Source organism: Augochlora pura, chromosome 8 (genome assembly GCF_028453695.1).
Source record: "Augochlora pura isolate Apur16 chromosome 8, APUR_v2.2.1, whole genome shotgun sequence".
Lineage (NCBI taxonomy): Eukaryota > Metazoa > Arthropoda > Insecta > Hymenoptera > Halictidae > Augochlora > Augochlora pura.
Genome location: NC_135779.1, coordinates 1,461,544 through 1,483,271, shown reverse-complemented (window position 1 = coordinate 1,483,271; position 21,728 = coordinate 1,461,544). Strand labels below are relative to the sequence as shown.

The window sequence follows — 21,728 nt, the reverse complement described above, 5'->3', positions numbered from 1 at the left end:
TGTTGCATCAGATTGTGTAAAATGATCGTGCCGAAGCAGTTTGTTCCGGGGTTATCTCGCTCGATACGCCGTTGGTAAAAAAAAAGTATTTTTTCTTTTCCTAAACAAATAGAAAACGATGATAAGAATCGAGTGGCGAATGCACCAGGTTATGTAAAATGGGAATACTATAAGTTTGGAAAAATATTTTCGATTTCATTTAAAATGGCTTCAATCGCAAAAGGTTAACACCGCTTTCTTCCGTAATACGTAATAATTCGCGCAGCGAAAGTTGATATCAGAAAATGCACCTGTCCGAGGTAGGCCACTGCGATATTGTTTATCAGAGAAATTGGAAATAGCGCGGCTTAGTCGTACACCCTGCCGCTCGATGGGCAAATAAAGCAGCATGTTCCCGCGTTCCCCGCGCCCACGGCACACTGATTAATAAACCGCGAGCAAACTCGTATTCGCGTCAGATGATAGCCGGTGTCGCGCGAGATATAGCTTCTCCGTCAAAATTGCCGGCTGAACGACGCGTTAATAACAGCAGGATCAATTGCCCGCTCAAGGTTAGCGGAGGGTAGCTCCCCCGCAATTACCAGTTTAGCTACCCGATGCACGCGAGTCCCTCGGTCCCCCTCGGCGCAAATCCGTGGGCTCTACCGGCTCGCTCGGCTCATTGAACAGACGAGGAAGCCGCGGCGGGAAAGTAGAGAGTCATTCACGGTCGAGAAAGTGGCCTTGAACGACGACCAGTTGAATTTCTTCGAGCTTGTAGGCTGTCGACGCGATCCGGGGTGCGCGAGACGAGCCAAACTCGTTCTCATCGATCCAGAGACACGGCTGGATCTATAACAGGCGTTGGAAAAAATGCCAGGACTCGCGGCGGCCTTTTCTGACTCCTGGGAAACTCGACAGCCCGAGAGAAAAAGAGAGAAAAAGAGAGCCATTTCTCGAAGCAACTTCCAAGTAAAAGAGATCAACGTTTTAAGATCCCTCGAACTCTTTGAAAGCTTCGAGCGAAAGGAAAGATAGCCGAGGATGAGGATTCCTTGAGAAGAAGAGTTTCTGAAAAGTTCCAGGCAACTAATCAATAAAACGCCGCGGGGAATCCCGAAGATACGAGACGAAGGCTGGAAGCATTTCAGGTTGAAAAACGACTTCTTCGAGCAAGCTATTTCGGAGAGAGGTGGGCGCAACCTTCCCCTAGGAGAACGAAAATCTGTCCAGCTTTTGAAAGAGACGAATCTCCTCCGGCTATTCTCGCAGATGCAGGCCGTTCGGAGCGAAGAGCTGACCGCGGCGAAATGAAATAGTTGCTTGATTAATTGACCTTCCGGTCTCCGAGCGTTCTGGAAGGTCCAGCATCTCGGATGTACTGATTCGAATAGACAGAAGGAGCTACGCAGTTAGACGACACCGCGCACCGTAGGCGACAACAAGCGGTGTAAAAGGAGAGAGAGAGAGAACGAGATTGTGGTGTGCGAGGAGAGGAGTCGGGAGAGACGATAGAGCCGCGCGAGGGGCTCCGCCCGCGGATAACGCTCGCCAGCGGATATATATCAGCGGAACGCGACGACCCGTTCAAACAGTTTGTCGCGCGCCTTCGGCTAAAGTGGTCACAGGAAACGAACAGCAGGCAGCCAGCTAATCCGCACCGAGCCAGAACACACTCTATAGAAACACACGTACACGCACGCACAGCATCCATCATGAGGCTGAACTCGATCGTACCGAACTTCAAGGCGGAGACCACTCAAGGTCCAATCGATTTCTACCAGTGGCAGGGCGACTCGTAAGTTCAGCTCTATCTTCGGGATTCGGTGGTCCCCCCGGTGTTTTACCCGTTTCTGGCATATCCGGTTCTGCGACGCGCGAAACGTTCACCGGCGGCGCACTTCCGCCGGTTACAAAGTGTCCGAGAGCGCGACCGCGAATTATGCAAAGTCGTTATGAAAGCACGGTGTCGGCTAACATTTGCATCCTGTATGCACTGGCGCGCGGATCGATACCTCGCAGTCGCGGCTATTTTGGTCCATTGTAGGATTCCGCTGGCAAGAAGAGAGGAAGAGGCGGTTGACGATATCGTGTTTCACGTAGAATTTGGGACGAAAGATTGCGCTCGTAACTCGGCATCCGGTGGATGCGATATAGTCAGCCTTCACTTTCGACGCGAATAATATTATACGAGCTTATTTGGGGGAGAAGAGCTGTACCGAGCGAAACGAGACGCAGAGTTTGTCTTTTCGAAAAACGGGGCAGAGTTAACAAAATCGTCCCGAATCATGTCCGCTAGTATCCGAAGCGGGTGTCCGCGTGGGTGGCCATTGCCGCCGCCGATCAAGGGCCATCGAGAGAGCGGGCTGTCGGTTCGCGCGATCGCGCTCGCTTTCACCGTGCACCGAATACGTCGGCGATCGGGGCAAGCGTCCGTAAAACATCCGCAAAAATGTCTATCGTTTCTTAACAGCCCTGGGGGGAGACCGGTTTCCGGCGTGCAGGAGGCGCGGCGCCGCGCCGGGGACCCTCGCCGTCTCTCGCGAAACCGCCTCTCTTGTTATGCAACCGCGATTTTGAAACTGGAGAACCGGTGGAAAATCATCGACGACGATGACGACGACCGCGCGCGCGTCCTTTCCGCTTTGTGTCTCTCGACGCGCGCGTCTTATACACGCTCGAGGTGAACTTGAGCGCCGGGGCAAGGACGGCGCCGCGAGACGCGCCCGAAACTTGTGTAATCCGAAAATAAACCGCGCGCGACGATCGGGCCCCGGAGAGCAATTTCTCACAATTCGCTTCTCGTCGGATGACGGCGATCCTTCTTCCAGGTGGGTGGTTCTGTTCTCGCACCCCGCCGACTTCACCCCGGTGTGCACCACCGAGCTGGGACGGCTGGCGGTGCATCAGCCGCACTTCGAGCGCAGGAACTCCAAGCTGCTGGCCCATTCCGTCGACAAGCTCAAGGACCATGTCGATTGGGTTAACGTACGTTCGATGGACAATTTTACCTGAATAACTGCGGCTTTCCTTTGCCTCGAACCGCGCTGCGCTTCTTTTAAGAGAAGTTTTTTTATTTTAAGACAATTACTGCGTCGTTCATCATTATTTTGACGGATAATCAACTCGAAAATTTGGAACGAATTATACGTGGATCTACGTTAATCGAGTGTCGAGCAGTCGCGATTCTCTTCAATGTTGTTGTGCTCTCGATGCCGACGAGGTTAATGCGGGGAGAAAGCGAAGGTAGAATACGTCTGAAACGGAACAGTAAACAGCAAAAACCAGCAATCGTGGCGTTAACTGATCACCAGAGATTTGAATACCTGCGAATCTATAGCTTCATACAATTGGCCAAAGTCGAATTAATTTCACGAATCGTCTTTTCAAGAAAAGAATTTTTATTTAGTCTAGCAACTATTTCTAGTTAATTCAGTAACCATTTCTACTAAATCTAACAGCTATATTTATTTAGTCTAGCAATTATTTTCATTTAGTCTAGCAACCGTTCAAGATCCAAGAAGCAAGTAGAAACAGCTTCTAAAAGTTGCATTCGGCGCATAAAATCGGAATTAAATGCCGGTGTAATAAGCAAACTTGTTCTCCGATTGGGAACGGCGCGTAGGTGCGAATCGTTCGTATTTCGAGCCGTAAAACGCGTTGCCGCAATACGCGAGCCCGATGGCTTAACACCGTAATGATTTCTGCGCAGCAGCAAATATTATTCAAATTCGACTCGACGCGAAGTTGTTGTAATTACATCGCGGCTTCCAGCGTCGTCGTTATGTCGTCTGCGTTACAATGAGTTGCGATACGTGCGCGTACGATCCGCCGGCCGGAATAATTACGCTTGTTTACGAGAATATCTGCGGGAGGATTTCGCAACCTTGAGAGGAGATGAGCACGCTTATCTGATCATTGAAAAGCTACCCGAACCCTTTTATTTTTTATTAAAGAAATTTAGTTTATGGAAGCCAGGTTAATGGAAGGTTTTTCTGTCAGAAAATTGACAATTACTATAGGCAATCGAGCAGCGACGATAGTATTCGCATTGTTGAGGAGACTCTGTTGTTTTTAGCTGAACAAACGAAGCCGTGGTATCGCGTAAACCGTTACATCACGCCGCGCACACTCATCCATTCGTTGCATCCGACTGTATCAAGTGGCAGGCAGATAACGAGTAACCTTCCACAGAATTTCTGATTGCTCCTGTTTTCGTTCTAACCCTTTGCACTCGAAGATATTTTAACTGTACGTAAAAGATAAAATTTCTGGCTCGTAATATTACCATTCCACGTTACATAGTGCACATTTATGCATACAAAATTAATTCCTATCACTCGTACCAACGAGTTTCACTATGTAACAATATTTTAAATCTGAATTTTGTTTCTATAAAAATTACCATATGGTAGAACAATTTTAGTTTTGCCTCAGAGTCATTATTCGAGTGCGAAGGGTTAACTATTGCTAAATCGACGATCGCGGTGAAAGCGAATTAAAAACTTATAGTTTCGACTATCTTGGGCTATGAAAGGCGGATAAGATAAGGTTTTATCAAGAGCCTATTTTCGAACGGTAGAATCGAGATCCTAGGAGCATGAAAGCAAGCGCGAAGCGGTTTCCTACGGCAAAAGAAAAGCCACCGTGCACATAAATCACCAGATTGATTCAACGTGTGTTTCCTGTTCCCCTCCGCGCGACAGGATATTAAATCTTATTGCCAAGACATTTGCGGCTCGTTCCCTTATCCAATCATCGCCGACCACGATCGCAGCCTGGCGGTGAAGCTGGACATGATCGACGAAGAAGGCAAAGATGATCCAGAAAAGGCAATAACCGTCCGCTCGCTCTACATCATCAGCCCCGATCACCGTCTACGCTTGGCGATGCAGTACCCGACCTCCACCGGTCGCAACGTCGAGTGAGTTCCAACGAGATTCAACGCTCGCGCGCGCACGACCACGGTTTAACACGCTCGCCGATCCGAACGACTTCCGCGGTGAACGAGTTCGCCGACTCTCTCGGACAATTAGCAATTCAGCACAAGTCTTATTTTTCTTCTTTTCTTTCGGCAATCTTATTAGTTTTATTAGATGAGACTATTCCTTTAAAAGAATCGCGAATTAAATTAAAGAATAGTTGCAGGAAGCTTTAACCCTTTGAACTCGAGTGGTGACTCTAAGGCACCAATAAGATTACTCTGTAACGTCCAAAAATAATTTTTATACTAACAGAGTCTAGATTGAAAAAATTCCTAACAGTAAAATTGTTAGCACAAAATGAAAATATTATACTAGAGATATTATTTTATATTTATAGTTGAAATAGCTTCGAGTACAAATTCAGTTAAATCCAACTTAGAACCGAACGATTGGGATCAATATAGGCTCAACGATTTGATAAGAATTTACTCGGAAGCGATGCACGCGCGTGATATCGGATCGAGAGCGCGTTAAATTTCGATCGAGACACCTGGTTTAATCGATCCCCTTTTTCTGTCACCCCTCAGCGAGATCCTGCGCGTCATCGATTCGCTGCAGCTCGTCGATAGAATCCCGCAGATCGCGACTCCGGCCAACTGGGTGGTAAGCGATCCTTTCGTAACCATTTTTAAGCTTCGTCGCGTATGCGTGGCTCGTCGTCGGACCAATTATTCAATCGGTGACCGATTTATTGCAGCCTGGAGAAAAGGTGATGATCCTGCCGACCGTGAAGGACGAGGAACTACCTAAACTATTCCCCGGCGGTGTCGACAAGGTCTCGATGCCATCTGGAAAGGTGTACGTCCGTACCACCACCGACTATTGACCCGTGTCTATTGTTATCAACTATCGACTAAACGATACTATCACTACTACCACTTTTTATACTACTCTTCTCGTTTGTTAGGCGTAATTTGTAACGTGGATGTTTCTAAATAAAATAGCGTGTTAGAAAAGAGAGTTTAATCGATGATGTAGCGTATCGTAGTATCAATGATGTATAATAATGTCATAATATCGATGATGTATTTTACACGGTGTTTTCGTGAGTTCGACGATGTTTTCGAGACACGTAACTATATTCCCAAACGGTAACTGATAACTGTTGCCGCGCCGATAGCGGCTGTTGCCGCGCCGATAGCGGCTGTTTACGCAGCCGCGTAATCAAGTATTTTATCCGCCTACCCGGAGCTCGATAAAAACATTGTCGAACCCTGCTCGTTACGCAATTTTGGTCCAACTTTAATGCCAGCTGCAAAACAACAATCTAGTCTTTTTCTCTAAATAAATTTGGGCCAGAGATTATCGAACAAACGCGGACAAGAAAATAAAAAAGGTCTACGGTGCGATGGTTTTGTAATTTTAATCGATTCGATGCAATGAAACACTTTCTGGGTTTCGACAAAAAGAAGAGAAAATATAGTAATGTATTGAAAGGCTTTTTTGGAATGTAACAAAAAGAAGGGAGAACGTCGTACGAAGATAACGATATCGTAGATAAAATAGAGAAGATACAAACGGCACGATAAAACAGCGACGCGCTAAAATGGACGAAAATGAATGTTCATTGCAATTTATTGTGCTAAATCCATCCGAGAGGGGGACGCGAATTCCCGTTTTTGTAAGAACCGCCATCGGGATCGGCCTAACGGGTAACGGAATCGACGGGTCCCGGTGCAAGCAAACGAAGAGGCCGCTCCGTCAAAATGGCGTGCAGGCGAGCGCGATCGCGAACGCAGGGGGACGACGGCGCTATCATTACGATGATTGCGGTCGCCTAACACCTCGTCCCGCCGATCCGACGCGGTGGATTCTGATCGGCGTTCCTCGTCCCAGCCGCAAATGAGCCGACCGGCGCAGGGGCGAAAGAAGGGAGAAAAGGGATGGCAAGGGACAGGCGGGAGCAATGCGACAGTCTATGTCCTTGTCTCGTAGATAGCAGGATGTCTGTGGGTAAAGGAAGAGGAGGAAGAAGAGGGCGAAGAGGTGGGCCAGCAGAAAATTCGACAAAAGGCCGACGGTGTAGCCGCAGGATCCAAAGTCTTGGGTCCTTTCCAGCCGGACTGTCCCGGCCAGTAAAGATACCGGGCCGTTTTCACGACAGGTTCCCCCGGTCGGGCGGCCGAAAATAAAACGAGAGAGGACCCTTGGCTATTTTAGACCCGGAGGATCTTTTTCATTGGCCGGCGGAGGAGACGTTAGAGCAGCAATTTATCGATGAACTCGTCGGAGGTTGAAGGACGAAGCGGGTTTCGGATACTGCGACCATGCAACGCGATGAAACGCAACGCGTTGATCAAGAAATGCTGCATCAATACTACAGCCTAGTATTTATCTCTTAGCCGACGCCCGAAATTCCATAAATATCGACGCAGCAAGATCGACTGCTCCAAGAGCGAATGAAAGCTGGAAGAAATTAGAATTTCCAAGTGGCCGGCGCCGGCATCAACGCGGACAATAAATCCGCTGGCGCCGGGTCCCGTAGACACCGGGACCAAAGATACCCGACCGCCTAGGGTTCTCCACTATTTCCCAGATAATTACATACCTCTCCCGCAGGAATTTCCGAAATGAGTTTCAGCCACGGCACAAGGGACCACGGGTCTACGAGCAGGCCGAACGCGGCGCGATCTGGACACTGTGGTCACCGATAAGCCCTTGTCTTCCTCGGGGGACAAGCCCTCGTGGAAATTCGGACACCTTTGCCTCGCGATAGCTCGCGACTGTTTAAATACGATTTACACTCGAGCATAGGATTCTGCATTCTACTCCAGAGGCGCCATTGTTCCAGTAATTTCATTTATTTTTCTAGCTTTCTTTTTGTCATCTTTCATGCTCGACTCCGCTTTGTTAATCTTTTTGTTACCCTACGGTGCAAACAATTTTGACGTAATTTTAAAAATTTCTTCCCGAGAATTTCAATCTTTAAATATTCTTTATTTAAGTGTATTTTTAATGCGTCACCATTTTATTTAAAACGAATGCTAAATGAATTCATAATCGAGTAAGGAGTCGATATGAAAATCATGGGACTGGACCGGGCGAGGCGTAGAAATTTTCTGTGGCGGCCAGGGGGAACTTTTGGGCCGCACTGTACCGGCTCGTTTTCCGAGAAGACAATAGCGTACGGTGTAACGCCGTACGGAGCAGAGGATCGTCGATGGAATTGAGGTTGGTCGATCCGTCGCCTTTAAAGCGGCGTCCGGCGTAGATAACAGAAGCTGGGTACCGCTAACGGAGAGATGTGGGCGCCTCCATTACCCAACCGTTCAACCTGTTCAACCCGCAATCAGACTCACGCGAGACCGGCGCTGCGCTGTGCGCTGTGCTGCGCTGTGCTGCGCGAAGGCGAGCATCGACGACGCGCGACGGCTTTAAACTAGACCGGACCAAACGACTACTACGAGGGCCTATGTTTAATGGGGAACGTTGCCTTCACCCCCCCCCCCTTCTCTTTTCTCTATCTTTCTCTTTCGCTCGCTCTTTCTTTTTCTTCTCTATCTTTCTCTTTCGCTCGCTCGTTCTCTCTCTATTTTCTCTATCTTTCTCTTTCGCTCGCTCTTTCTCTCCTCTCTATCTCCCTCTTCTCTATCTCCCTCTTCTCTATATCTCTCCTCTCTATCTCTCTTTCTCTGTTCGCTTTCGTCCCCGTTCGGTGCGCGCGGTCCCCGTGGTTAACGGTTAACCGGAACACGGAAGCTGGCTTTCACGGTTCAATGGAACGCGATCCGTGAGGCTGCATCGATCGCGGCAGGCCGCTATCGATTCGACGGAGTCCTGTCGACGCCGGCCGATCTCGTCGCTGTGACAAGCCGCGACGAGTCGTAGTATGTACTTCGTCGAGGTCTCAAGGATGCCTTCGAAATCGACTGCGAGCGAACGTATTGGCACAGCTGTTCATCTAGCTTTTAATTGCGCTCGCGGTTGTAGCAGGATGTGCGTGTAGACATCTGTCGGCATCGATGGATCTCTTGGACGATGTAATATTTTCCGAATAAACAAAGGAATGGAAGAGTCACCGGGAGGTTTAACATTAAACTCTGTCGTGGTTAAATCAACGGTTTCTCATTTTTGTTGATAAAAGTTAAGGAGCCGTTTTCGTGAGAAATGATTGAATAAAGTAAATTGTTGCAGCAGCTGTGATTAGGAAAATTTTGCAGATCGTGGCTGAAATTTCAGGATATTTTCAGAGACGAAAAAGGGTTTCAAGTTTTAACCAAGGAGAATTTAAATTTTTAACTAAATGGAATTTAAACTTTTAACCTCAGCTGGATACATGCTAAACAATGTCGCCTCTTGAAGACGAGGTCGAGTGTCTACGCGTAGGTTCACAGAAAGATCGTCGTGCGCGTGTATGTTCCCAGTGGCGAGCGAACCACGCCCCCGCAAGATCCGCGCGTCCTTTGGGACCACGTGGTCGACGCGCGGTGGATACCGAACACCGGCACTTACACACCGACACGCGTTTTCATTCGCGTCGCTGCTCGCGTGGCCGAGAGAAGTTCGCGATGAAGATAGGCCGGTATAAGGGTCGAGAACGGGGCACCGTTGCGCCATTGCCGAGCGGCCTACAGCCTTCTAAGGCCAAGCGGAATACCGATCCGGGAATTAGATGGGACCGCGAGCACGCCACCGGCGACCGTCGCGTTCCGTCGCGACGCTTCGCCAGGTGCAAACGCTGTTAGATCGTTCATTTCATGGAACTGCCGACGAATCGGAAGATAGGCTTGAGACTCTGGGCTTATTTAGGATTTTCGGAGCTGATAGAGTCCTGGCAGCGATTTTCCTCTTTCGGGACAAGGTAGATAGAAGAGGACACGAGTGAACGTAAGAGGATGTCTTCTTTCGAGACCAGAGAGAAGTCCAGAGTTCTCGTACTTCTTGGAATGCCGTAATCCTGGATTTTTGGGGATGAAACGGTACCGTTACGTCGCCAGTGCCGCGACGCGGAAGGTCAACCACGGGATACCGGTGGCAGATGCGAATCCGCGGCAACCTCGCAGGTGCAAAGGACGCGTCTCGAGCCTCGAGATCGTTAATTTCTCGCGGCCAGATAGAGCCGAGTGCTCCGGACTCGGGGATCGCGACCCAGACCCAGTTTTAGATCGAGGGATAATTTTATTAGGAATTTATAGAATAAGAATTGATCTCGAAATTCGATTAAGAATTTATAGAATAAGAATTGATCTCGAAATTTGATCAAGAAATAGTGTCACTCTTGTACTACCGCAGCAATGAAATAATTCCACCCTCGGCTATCACCCTCCATCGGCGCATCTCCGCGCGCGAGGTCCAAGCCCTGCGAAGCGAATTTCTCCCCCAAGGCCAAGCCTCCAGAGGATCCCGCCCCCGGAGCAGACCCCGCCCCCATGAAAAATGCCCGATCTCATCCACTTAATAATTCATCGAGCGTTTCAGCGAGGAGAATCTGCCGGCCACCGCGCCACCCTGCAATATCCCCCAAGGTCCGCCGGGTTCTCGGACCACTCCGGTCGGGTGTCTCGGATTGGCCGACTTCCTCGTCAGATAAACCGAGGCCCTCTTCATACCCTCCCCCTCGCAGCTTCCCAGTGCTGTCGTTATCTCTGCTCCGCTTCTCATCCGCGCGGCGAGTTAACACCGGACCCGAGCGTAACCGAGCAGTCAGCGGATTAACCCATTTGCATCTTAACCCTTTTACTGCCAACCAAAAGAGTCGCGTGTATGATATATGTAATCTATAGTGAAATAAAAATTTATTCAAATTCTTTATTCGTGCAATATTGATTTCATTCTTCATATTTTCAAACATTTTCGTTTAAATACAATAAAAAGAAAAAATTGGGCGAGGAGAACGAAATTTTCACATTTCCGTGTGATGCAAACGGGTTAAACGCGCGCGTACGCTTCTGTGCGCGTGTGCGTGCTGATGTTGCTGATGCTGATGCTGAGACCGGGGCCTGAATGCAAATCCCGTATCGGTATTAATATCGGACGATGAGAAGAGGCCCCCGGTGGTTAGCCATCGACACAGCCCGACGGGAATAAAAGAGGATAATCAGACCAAGGGAGAGAGACAGAAAGAGAAAGGTAGAAAGAGAGAGAGAGAAAGGGAGCAAGAGAGGGAACTAAAAAGATAGGGACGACGAGACCGAGCAAACAGATCGTGCCGATACCAGCTGATTGGAACTTCTCGATGACGACTGAGAGACCACTGCGACGAACCCTCCCCGGATGATCCTCGGCGTGTCTAGTCCGCGGATACGTCGCGTCGCGTCGTCTGCGCCGTGAAACACGGGGGCCCGGGGACGTCGCTGCGATCCACGCTAATTGGAACTTCTGGATGATGACTGAACACCGCCGCGGAAGACTCGCCGCGCGTAGATTAATCCTGCGGGAAGTTGATACCCGAGCGGCCGATCGATTAGATCTACCCTCGTCACGATGGAACATTAATATACCGACGACCTGCTCCGAAGCTTATTCTACCATTTGAGAGCCCTGATCATCCTGGAACAGGATTGGTCCGAAGGATGGAAGACTTCGCCATTTTCTAACAACCTCGTACTTAACCCTTTGCTGTCCGCGTAGATTTCGCGACTCGCTCATCCGCTTGGTACCTTTTATTTTGGATTTTGGCCAATCCTTAATTTTGGCGATTTCATTGTAAAAGGTATTTCTCTTCTATTCGTCATTACGATTCCAGTTAAATGACGTTGCATATTAATTAATTTTTAGCCAGGTATGATGCTAGTATAGAGTCTATCGATGAACATTGGAGTTCGTATCTGTGTCGAGTCACTCTCGACATTGGACCGCCAATGGTTAAAACTTGTCGTCGACGTCCGCGTTGATCATTTTATAATAAATTGTCTTCTCAAATGTTGCCTCTATCTTTGTAGCTAATATATGGAACATCACCTTTCGAATACTGCTTTTCCCCCCACTCCTCTCTCGATCTCGATCGCGGAATTTCTCGACTGCTACACCAGTTTCCACAGGCTATTGTATAACATAATTGGACGATTTGGTCGGCAGTTGAACGGGGTTACGGTGAAACGGGGAGGCGCGGCGCGTCGCGTCCTGTCGCGGTGGCTCGCAATTAAGCCGCCCTCTAATTGGTAACGGAGAAGACCGTTACGATATTAACGCAGGCGAATCGCCGCGGAGTCGTAGGTGGAACAAAGGCGGCCTTAATGGCCGGCGGACAGATTCCCTCCCGGTTATTATAGACGATCCTATTATGCCACGGTTCATTAACATTTATCAGTGACGCAACCGGTTGTGTCTCGCCCGGGCTAGCCGATGGCTATCGTTTAATTGGGGTCAGCTGATCGACTCGCGGGCCCCGTGGCTCCGGGACTACGCTCCGGGACTAGGCTCTCCCGGTGCCTGGAGCGCGACGGGCCGAGGAAAAGGGGTCGTTCGCATTGTCGTTGATCCTATCTCGCGGCCGTCATCAATATCATCAGCGTCCAGCTACGTTATTGAGCCGACGACACGGTTCCTATTAGTCGGAGCGTTGCGGGTACCCTCGCGGCGAACGCCGCAGACGTTAATGACACCCGGGGAAAATGACGGGCTCGATGGAAGCTCTCGTTCGATCGTTCGTTCGAATCTTTTATTGGCAGCCGCCTAACGCGTCTTATAATTGGCACGCTGCTGCGGGAAATCCAGGAAATCGTTCGCCCGTGGACAGGACTTAAAACCCGGGGATCCTTCTAATGCGTAATTGGTTCCTGCTTGTTGGACGGTAACGCATTCCTACGGTCTATCGGTGTTTGTGCGTCGATGGGAGACTCGTTATAGTCGGCTCTTCGTGTACGTCACTTTGGGATTAGGTAAATCGATGCACGATGGTTAGCCAGTTAACTGTGACGATCTCTTTGCTAAGCGAGAGAAAAAGGGAGCTAAAAGTCGGCTCAGAAGAAGATATTCTTCCACCCTATCAAGAGACCAATTTATCATGACAGACCGAGGATTTAGCACCCTTTCTCACAATTAACTTAGAATCCATGGTCCGTTTTATCGCAGAATTGCCACAGAATTGGCATGTTCGAACAATATCGAGCAAAAGAAAAATTCAGAGAGTCTGCAGAGGGTTTCGTGTTCGACGCGCGAAGACCCATGATTAGATGCGTTCATGGGAGGCAACAAGCCCGAATACGCGTCGATACGCGTAATACGAACTACGAGCGCATGATCGCGTAATACGAACCACTAGCACAAGATCGCGTCGACTTGCGTGCAAATCGGCAGAGGACGGTCTCGCCAGAGATCGATCAGCGGCCGCAATTAATGGCGACCGGAGCAATTTTCCGTGGACTCTCGGGCCGCGGCGAACGGCGACGGAGAAATCCCCCGATAATCGAAGGAACGTATTCCGGGGCGGCGAGCTAATCGTTCCAATTCAGACGATTAATTCCGCGCGGGCACAGCACCAGCTTTCCCCGGCGCAGCGGATTTGCATAATTGGCCACCGGTGACCATTTCGCCGGTATCGGTGGCGGTGTGCGCGCGCCGTTCGGGGCCTCTCCCCCGGCCCCCCCTGAGAAATGCCATTTCCAATTAACCAGAGATTATTGGGCCTCGCGCGCGCGCGCGCGAGCGACCGGCCGGACCGATTAGGCTTGTCCCGTTTAAAGAACGCTGATAAATGCCTCGCGACGGGATGCCTCGCGGATCGTTTTGCCCTGTTTGCCGCGACCGCTAACTCCGCCGATAGGCGACGCCGAACAGAAACACACCTTTCGATTCTATTGCCTTTGAAACATTACTTTACTTTACACCTCTCTGTTAGGGGAGGGGGACACACACCACCTTCTTCCAATCGACTCCGCTCGAACGCGCGTATCGATTTTAATTACCGAACGTTAAAGCTGGGTGTGCCGGAGACACGTGGGAGGTACGGAGATCCATTTATTTTCGACGCCGATAGCTGTGCACGCCAGGCTCGCCGATCTGCATAACGCGAGGAACGCGGCGCGGAACGACGGGACTCGCGCGGCCTCGGTGACGTTAATCGGAATAGCAACAGGTGCTTTGTACGAGTTTCTAGCCGGATTTTTCTCTCCGGTCGCTAAATATTCCTCGACGCGACTTTCTATAAAATTTCTGCAAACTGTAAAATTGAAATACCATGGAGAAACTTGTGTTCTGAAAATTAGATCGAGACAATTTATTTTTTATTAAATTAGCGCGTGGCAAATGGTAGTAATGCTAATACTATATATAACTGTACCAAAAAAATTGTGTATTAAGAAAAATGGTAATTAGTTATGAAAAACTTCATTCGCGTAAAATCCAGCAGTGTGTAAGAGGTGAAAGGCTAGGGTAAAGGTAAAGGTAGTAAAGGTAAATGGATAAAGGTAAAAGGTACTGCGTACTTCGAGCAGTTGGTACCTACCACTGCCTACTCCGTTTCTGCGCTTCGGGTTCGCGGTCCAGCTCCGGCCATCTTCGATGCCAGATTAATGATCCGGTCGCGGGCCTTAAGAGGGCCATTCGTTTCGAGAGAATAATCTCGGGCGAAAAATGCGAAAAGATAATAACCGGTGGTACACGGCGGTGGTGCGTGTCCTCTCTCCCTCTGGGACCCCGGAGTCTTACCCGGTCGGCCTTGAGGTGGAATGAGAAATTGGGCTAACGGGTCGGCGGTGTGTCCAGACGAAAGCGATGTCCTCGGGGCTCGCGGTGCGGCGCGCATTGTTCCCGGGGACCGTCGAAAGGGAATCTTGTCGAGTTAGTCTGCGGACAACTTCATTCCACGCGATCTGCGTATGAAAAATCGCTGCGAAGAGATTCGCATAAAACATTGATCTTCTAATTTAATTAATTAAAAATTTAAATTTAATATAAAATAAATTTTATAGGGTTTGAAACGTGGCATGATAATTTTCAGCCGACCGCAAAAGGTTAACTCTTTGGGAATGCGTCTAGTATAGTAAAAGCGCGATTAATCTAACTCTGATTGGAGACCCACGAGCAAGATTAGATCATTACGGATTTACACAAAGAATATCGTTGCACAGATTGCCGAGTTCCTCGAGGTAATTGTTCCGGGACACTTTCGTCCAATTACGTAACAGCACGGGTGCTGGAAATCTCGACAGCAAAATTAGGAGTGCTTTTCTTTAAAATTGCTCAACAGCTCGAGCTGTTACACGTCCAGAGAAATTGCGCGAGGGGTCAACGGGGACTTTTCTCCTTAACGTCGTTAAGCGTCCATTTGCGAAGGGAGCAACAGCAGCGACGGGAAGCCTTTATCTAGCCATCTGGCCGACGCTTAAATCAATTCTGACGGTTTCTAGCATTAGCATGGCCATCGACGAGGAAGCGACGGGGCCAGGGTGTCTCCGGAGGCGCGAACCTCGGGGCCGTTTCGCCGGAGCCTCCGTGTTACCGTCTTCGATGTTGATGGTATTGACTATCGACTATGACTGCCTCGTGTACGAGCCTTTTGCGGCTAGTAGAACTACAATTGGCTGCGACCTTTGCCGCTCCTAGACTCCGAGGGAGCCGCTTCGAGGGGCAGCTCTTGATTCATGAGCTGCCATAATGTTGGAAGCTTGACAGTTCACGATGCTACGGGGCGGGCTAACGCAGCCGACTGACCCGCGACTTTCGTCCTCCGTCAAACGCATCCCCCGAAGAGATAAATTTAGTCAATTACACTGTTTTACGCCGAGTACTTAAATCATTATTTCAGAAACCTAATGTTATAAAAATTAATATACATATGTAAAGAGAATGTACACGCGCGTCCGATTAAAGTCTCGTATTCCAGGTAGGAAAACCTGGCAGTTTTCCAACGCGGCGAGAAACGTCGGTGCAAGCATTAGCAACGAGAGATCGCGCCCGACAAATTAATTCTCGAAATGAATTTTAAAGTCGGCTTAGCCGCGCAAAACCGGACCGGTTCGAACGGCCACGGCAGAGAATTCGAATTACGCGGCGCGGCCGTTTCCGCCGGTGCCGGTGCCGTTGCCGCGATCACGCCGAATGAAACCGTATCGGGACGTTAAACGGATTTGTCAGCGGCAAAGTGGATTTCGTGCGCGCGCGGGGGTACGGCGTCGCTCGCCCCGCGGAAAGACGGGCTAAGAGGATTCGATCCGCCGTGTGCAGCCACCGGGTCGAATACGGAAATTTGCATTAAATGGTTTTTCGCATGGTACTCACGTGCTCGTCCACCGAGTACGTCAGCTCCCCGTCGTCGTACAGCACGAACCATCTCCTCTGCCATCTCTGGAAACAAAGAAAACGAGAAATTCAATGAACGTTCCATCTCGGAACGCGAATACGGTCGCGAGCACGTTTTGCGCACGCTTCGCGAGTGCTTCGTGTCGCTTTCGATCGGCTACGGTTGTTTCAATTTTCACCGAGGTAAAATTATTACCATTTCTAATTAATTAGAATATCAGGCGAGATTCAGTAGGAAACTTAGGATAAAAGGGGACTTTTTGTTCGCGAAGCCAAGTTTTCGAAAGCGACGATCGGCGTGGCCGCTTTCTACGAGCGCGCGCGCGCGCGAAAAGTATCACTTTCTATGGCGCTTTGCCATTTTCCTAGAAGCGCTTCGTTGCACCGGGAGAATTCCACCGAACCCAAGGCTGAACCTGTTCGACCCGAGGAATCTCCGAGGCCCCTCGCCGCCTCCGCAGCCGGACAATTAACACGCCGCCATCGTCAATTAGAAATGAAGCTCTAGAAAAAGTAGCTGCCCACAACTCTCGCAATTTCTCTTTCGTTCTTGCCCTATCTCTTAACTATTGCGTCTTTCATTCCAGAACCGACGACTCACGAGTGCCTGGCAACATTGATATTAGCATTATTATTAATAACAGAGTTTAAGAACATTTTATTTTATGCATTAGTGAATATAATCCTTTCGCGAAGGGACGATCGTGATTTTTTAGCTCAAGTTGAACGCTAGAGGCATTAATTAATTTCACGGGATCTACAGGAATGGGTCGTTACGCAACAGTGACGAATCGGGGTCCCCGGCTGGAGAAAGTCCGGGGGATATATTCCGAGCAGCGTCGGCCGCGCTTGCTTTTCCACGGAGTACAATGGCTGGTCCTTGTCACTTTCCGCGGGAAAACTGATCTAAACTACTGTCCCCGGCACGTTGATAACACAGCTCGGCCTTCGCTGAACGCGGCGAACGACCCAGATCCATTACTTATCACGTTCTTTACGGGCTGCAACCTACTCATTAACGAGTGTCTGTCTCACGACACGGCGGCTTGCGTGCCGTGTCTCCAATCGGAACAATGCCTCGTTGATAGCGCGCCGATAAGGCGGCAGGCTTAAGCCCCCGTTTACGTCATCTGTCGCTAATCGTGCGCCGGCCTGGGATCGTTTGGATACGATCGCGCGGAGACATTCTTCGGATAGTCTGCGGCGTTTGGTACCCCGTTTGTAATCCACCACGTTGAAACCGTGCGTGTCCGATCTGAAGCAGATCGAACAACCATATTGCGAGATATTGCGTCCATATTGAAAAATAGTCTATATCCGCCTTCGGCGAGCCCTAAACCCAGTAAGACGGGGTTTCGCCTAAATTAGGATCCACCCTCCGGGAATCCCTTGATCACGGACGAATGGGAAGCTACCGTCGGCGCCCTACCAGCGGTTATGGCCCTCCGGGGGTCGATCCCCGTGGGTTGCCGATCCTCGGAGGGACGCGACGTCGTTACCGTCGCCGTCGTCATCGCGGTCGAATAGGCACACGGGTACCGTTGCAAAATCCTCGTCGGCTGAAGGAGGCGGGAGAAGGAGAGAGAGAGAGAGAGAGAGAGAAGGAGGCGAGATTTCAGCCTACACGAGGCGGCGGTATCTTCATCTGGTAATTATTCAGCAGGCCTCGCGGACCCGTACGAGAGCCGCGGCACGTGCGTGGGAAGATCTCTCGTGGAGGAAGAGGAAGAGGAAGAAGAAGAAGACGAAGCGCGGACGACGCCGCGCCGCGCCGTGGCCCGAACAATGCCGGAGGATTGAGACGGTGGAAGAGAAAGCACGGAACCCGAACAGCCCGTAATCTCTTCCTCGTGTAACGCTCGCCTTGCCGCAACCTCCGGTTTTGCGGGCCCCCTCCTCCTCCACGCTTCAATAGAGCACGCGGAGACGTGCGAAAATCATGCGAGAGTCGAACCGTCGCACGGACATGCAAAAATGATTTCAGCGCGGCGGAGACGCGACTCGATCGCTGTCGATCCTCTTTAGCGACAGTCAAAGAAGGGTTTCGAAAAAATCCGAAATTTCAAATCGCCGTCTTTGGATTGGGCAGATTATCAGAATTTATAATGATCGTTCCACTGATTCGCATTTCACGCAATTCTATGCTATGTTATTAATATTGAATATTAATATAATTAACCATTTGCGGAAAAAATTCTGCCGGTAGAAAAAGAGATAAAGGAGGAAAAATCTCTCGATTTGATTCAGGGATAGAAGCAGCGATTCGCATAACTGTAAGTCGATCCGAGATGTTAGCATTGACAAGACGAGCAATGAGCAGCCATTGCCGAGTACATAGACTATAGGACACGGTGAAGAGGTCCGCCCGGCAAAGTGGAGCATATAGGCATCGTCGACCGTAGGTCGTAATTCGCGGATCAGGGGACCCGCATGTTCCTGACCTATCGTATCTTCCTGGTTTGAACAGCCGGTCGTTAACACCGCCCACCGGTCTGGCTCTTTCTGGCTGAACCCGTTCCGGTCGTACCCGATCATCGATGAGCAAGATCACCGAGCTTCGAATGGTTACGTACGAGACGACGAACGGAGGATCCATTCTTTTGCCTTTGCGCTCAACGAGACCCGATCCGAGACCCACTACTCCTCTCCTTGACAGAGACAGTGAAAAGCTAGAGGAATATCCATTTCTTGTGTTATTTATGCTATAGAAGGGTCTTCTATTTGGAGCTTGATTTTCGATCGATGAAACTACTTTTCTCCCCGATTAACCCTTTTGCTTCGACGATGAAATAATAAACGATGGTCTTAAAGTATGAAGTATGTTACGTAACGCGTTTTGATGTAATATGAAAGAAGAAATGGTCTGCTGATAACGGAGAATTTATCATCGATTGCGGTTGGTACTTGTAGACACTTCACGTTGATGACGGATATATCTGGCGCTCGAAGCGAACGGGTTGAAAGGGGAAAAAATCTGACTTTTAAGCGGTAGTTATCGTACTGTTATGCCGCATCACTTCTAAGATGAGCACCTTGTAAAACAGGATGAGTGAGCCCTGTTTCGTCCAAATTCCAAAATTTGGTCTATTGACTTGCATAGCCTATTATCTCGAGAGACGTTTCATCCTTTCCTCCTCCACAGCGGAACAGCGCGCGTCGAACACACGTATCGACGGACGTATCGAAAAAGTAATGGAAGTGTAAGTTGAGGATGTTTCCGCGGCATTCGGAAGATTAACGATCCACCCTCGCGCAACGAAACGCTGAACGAGTGTCCCCGGAACGATAGAGCTTCCAAGAAGCGGCTCCGGTGCGCCGGTCGAGCGAGCGAGCGAGCAAGCGCTGCGGCGGCTTCGGAACGCTGACCTACCGCACCTTCTTCCGGGTATAGCGACGATCGTTTTGCATCGCCCACGGATCAAGGACTTCTGGTTTCATCGGCGCACGAGCATCGCGTCGATCATCCGGGACGGGGCGCTTCCTCGACGGCGAGCCGGGTAAAAACTTGAACATACCACTTTGTCAGCGGTGACGCGCCGGGGAATTCCGCGTCGCGCGTCCTCCTGGCTCGGTCCTCCGCGGTCCCCATCCCTCGATTCTATTCCATTTCCCTGCGTCCTCGTTCCCCGAGATACACGTTCTCCGCCGAGACAGTCGCGGAGAATAATTAACAATCGAATAAATTGTCTGACTCGTTGTTATAGTGCAAGGGGTTAATAACGTTTGGGTATGAAAAGACGAGTTAACTGGTGACCGGTCATCGATGCGTTAACTCGTCACCGGGTCAGCAAAGCGTTAATATTCCTCGCGCGAGCGGCGCGGCAACGGTCCGTTCGCGGGCGTTGAAATCACCTGGCCCCGACGCATTATCGCGCCGCGATCGTTCCCCGGCGAAGATCCATCGATTACGGAAGTTAGAAAGCGGTCCAGCCCCGGCGACGAGCCGGCCACGGGAACTCTCTCGACGAACGCTTCTCTCGCCGCGCCGCGCCGCGCCGCGCCGCGGGACGAATTTATTACACGGCGCGCCGTCGTTGACCGGGGCCCGACGGTCGTTGATGCCCGGTGATGTCGAGTGCGAAGATGCACGTAATGTCGCGGCGATAAGATCACGATTTAGAGCGGAATGGATCGCGGCTGATCCGCCCGACGTATACACCGCGAACGCCGTGTACGCCGTGTCTGTGTACCTACAACCGACCCGTGGTCGATCGCGCCGGATAACGCTATTAACGCCGACCGTTGTAAATTTCGGCCCCGGACGAAAAAAAGGCCCCGAACGACGGCCGCGGCCTGCTCGATCTCCGGGGCCTTCTTCCGCCAGGCCGCGCCGTTACTCGCGCCGGCCAATAACATTAAAGCGTCCGCGTGCGATTTCATTGCGGTGAGCGCCGGTTAATAATTGTTACGCGAGGGACCGCGGGAGCAGGGGGATCGTTCGAATCTCAGAAAGAGAGAGAGAGAGAGAAAGAGGGAGAATGAGAGAGGGAGAGGGCGACGTATGTACACGTATACCTGTACGTACAGGTATCTATAGCCGACGGTGTTCGTGACATTGTAACTTGGCACCGAATGTCCCGCGACTTCCTGGTCACCGATCAAGCTTGTATCTTCTTCGGCTCCGTGTCCGTGTTTACCTCACGATTCTCACGTGGCGTGGTCATACCCGTGGCATGCCGTGCTACCATGCATAAGACCACCGCTATCACTTCGGTCCTCCGAAGGGTGAGAGAGATAGTGAGAGAGAGAGAGAGAGGGAGAGAGAATGGGCGAGGTTTCGCTGAAGGGACTCGATCTGACCCGAACGGTAACGTGACCCTCCCGACGATCGGCCACGCGATTCTTCGATTCACCGCGATCACGCGCCTCGCCTTTTCCAAACGATCATCGCCCGGATGAATAGGTCCCGGGATTACAGACATTTGGTCGGGGATGCCGGTCGCGCGGCAGCTGGATTCGCTGAATCGGGGGAACGGGGCGGTAAAGCGGTGGAAAAAGGATCGAAACATTCTTTCGAAAAGAACGAAATTTCAATTTTCTATCGTTGAAATTTTGGAATGGAAGTAAACGTAGACAATCAGGAGATGCATCAAGGAAATTATTAAGGAGGGAAAAAATACTAATCGACGCAGTTTTGAAAGTGATCGCAGCGCAAGGGGTTAAATCGAACGGCACAACAAACGGTAACGTTGCGTATAGCGGTGCGCCGGCAGACAGACAGAACCCATTAGCGAGTAAAGGCCTAATAAACGCTACGGTACGGTATATCGAGAGCCAGCTTGCCGGTCCATCCATAAATCTCGGCCATCAAAACGATTTTTCCGTAAGAATCGAGGATAAGCGGCGCCGAACGGCCGCGAGATCGATGCGTATCCGATCGCGGTCCCCGGAACCGATTCACTCGGCGCTCATCGACCTTGATAAGATAGATTCACTATCCGAATGTTCCAATTTCACCGGTTGCTTCCTGGTTATCGATTATCAGCGACCACTTAACCGTCCATAACGACTCGCGCGTTGCGGCGCGTCGAGGCGCGGCGCGGCGCGGCGCGGTAAGGCCTGCTACGGCGAGGCCGACGTTTA

At 50.4% G+C, this 21,728-nt stretch overlaps 2 protein-coding genes across 8 annotated transcripts in view; one reads left to right on the top strand and one right to left on the bottom strand.

Moving 5' to 3' along the window:
- Osp (myosin phosphatase Rho interacting protein outspread) overlaps positions 1–21,728 on the bottom strand; it is a 150,086-nt gene that overhangs the window by 42,232 nt on the left and 86,126 nt on the right. For all 7 annotated transcript variants that reach the window (XM_078188528.1, XM_078188532.1, XM_078188533.1 and 4 more), the window contains exon 3: positions 16,125–16,190. In XM_078188528.1, coding sequence (XP_078044654.1) covers positions 16,125–16,190 — 66 coding nt within the window. The remainder of the gene's footprint in view (positions 1–16,124; positions 16,191–21,728) is intronic.
- Positions 1,561–5,924, top strand: Tpx-4 (thioredoxin peroxidase 4). Its single transcript, XM_078188952.1, has 5 exons — positions 1,561–1,777; positions 2,811–2,967; positions 4,686–4,903; positions 5,492–5,567; positions 5,662–5,924. The coding sequence occupies exons 1-5, from the start codon at positions 1,695–1,697 to the stop codon at positions 5,788–5,790; spliced, it is 663 nt and encodes a 220-aa protein (XP_078045078.1). The 5' UTR covers positions 1,561–1,694; the 3' UTR covers positions 5,791–5,924.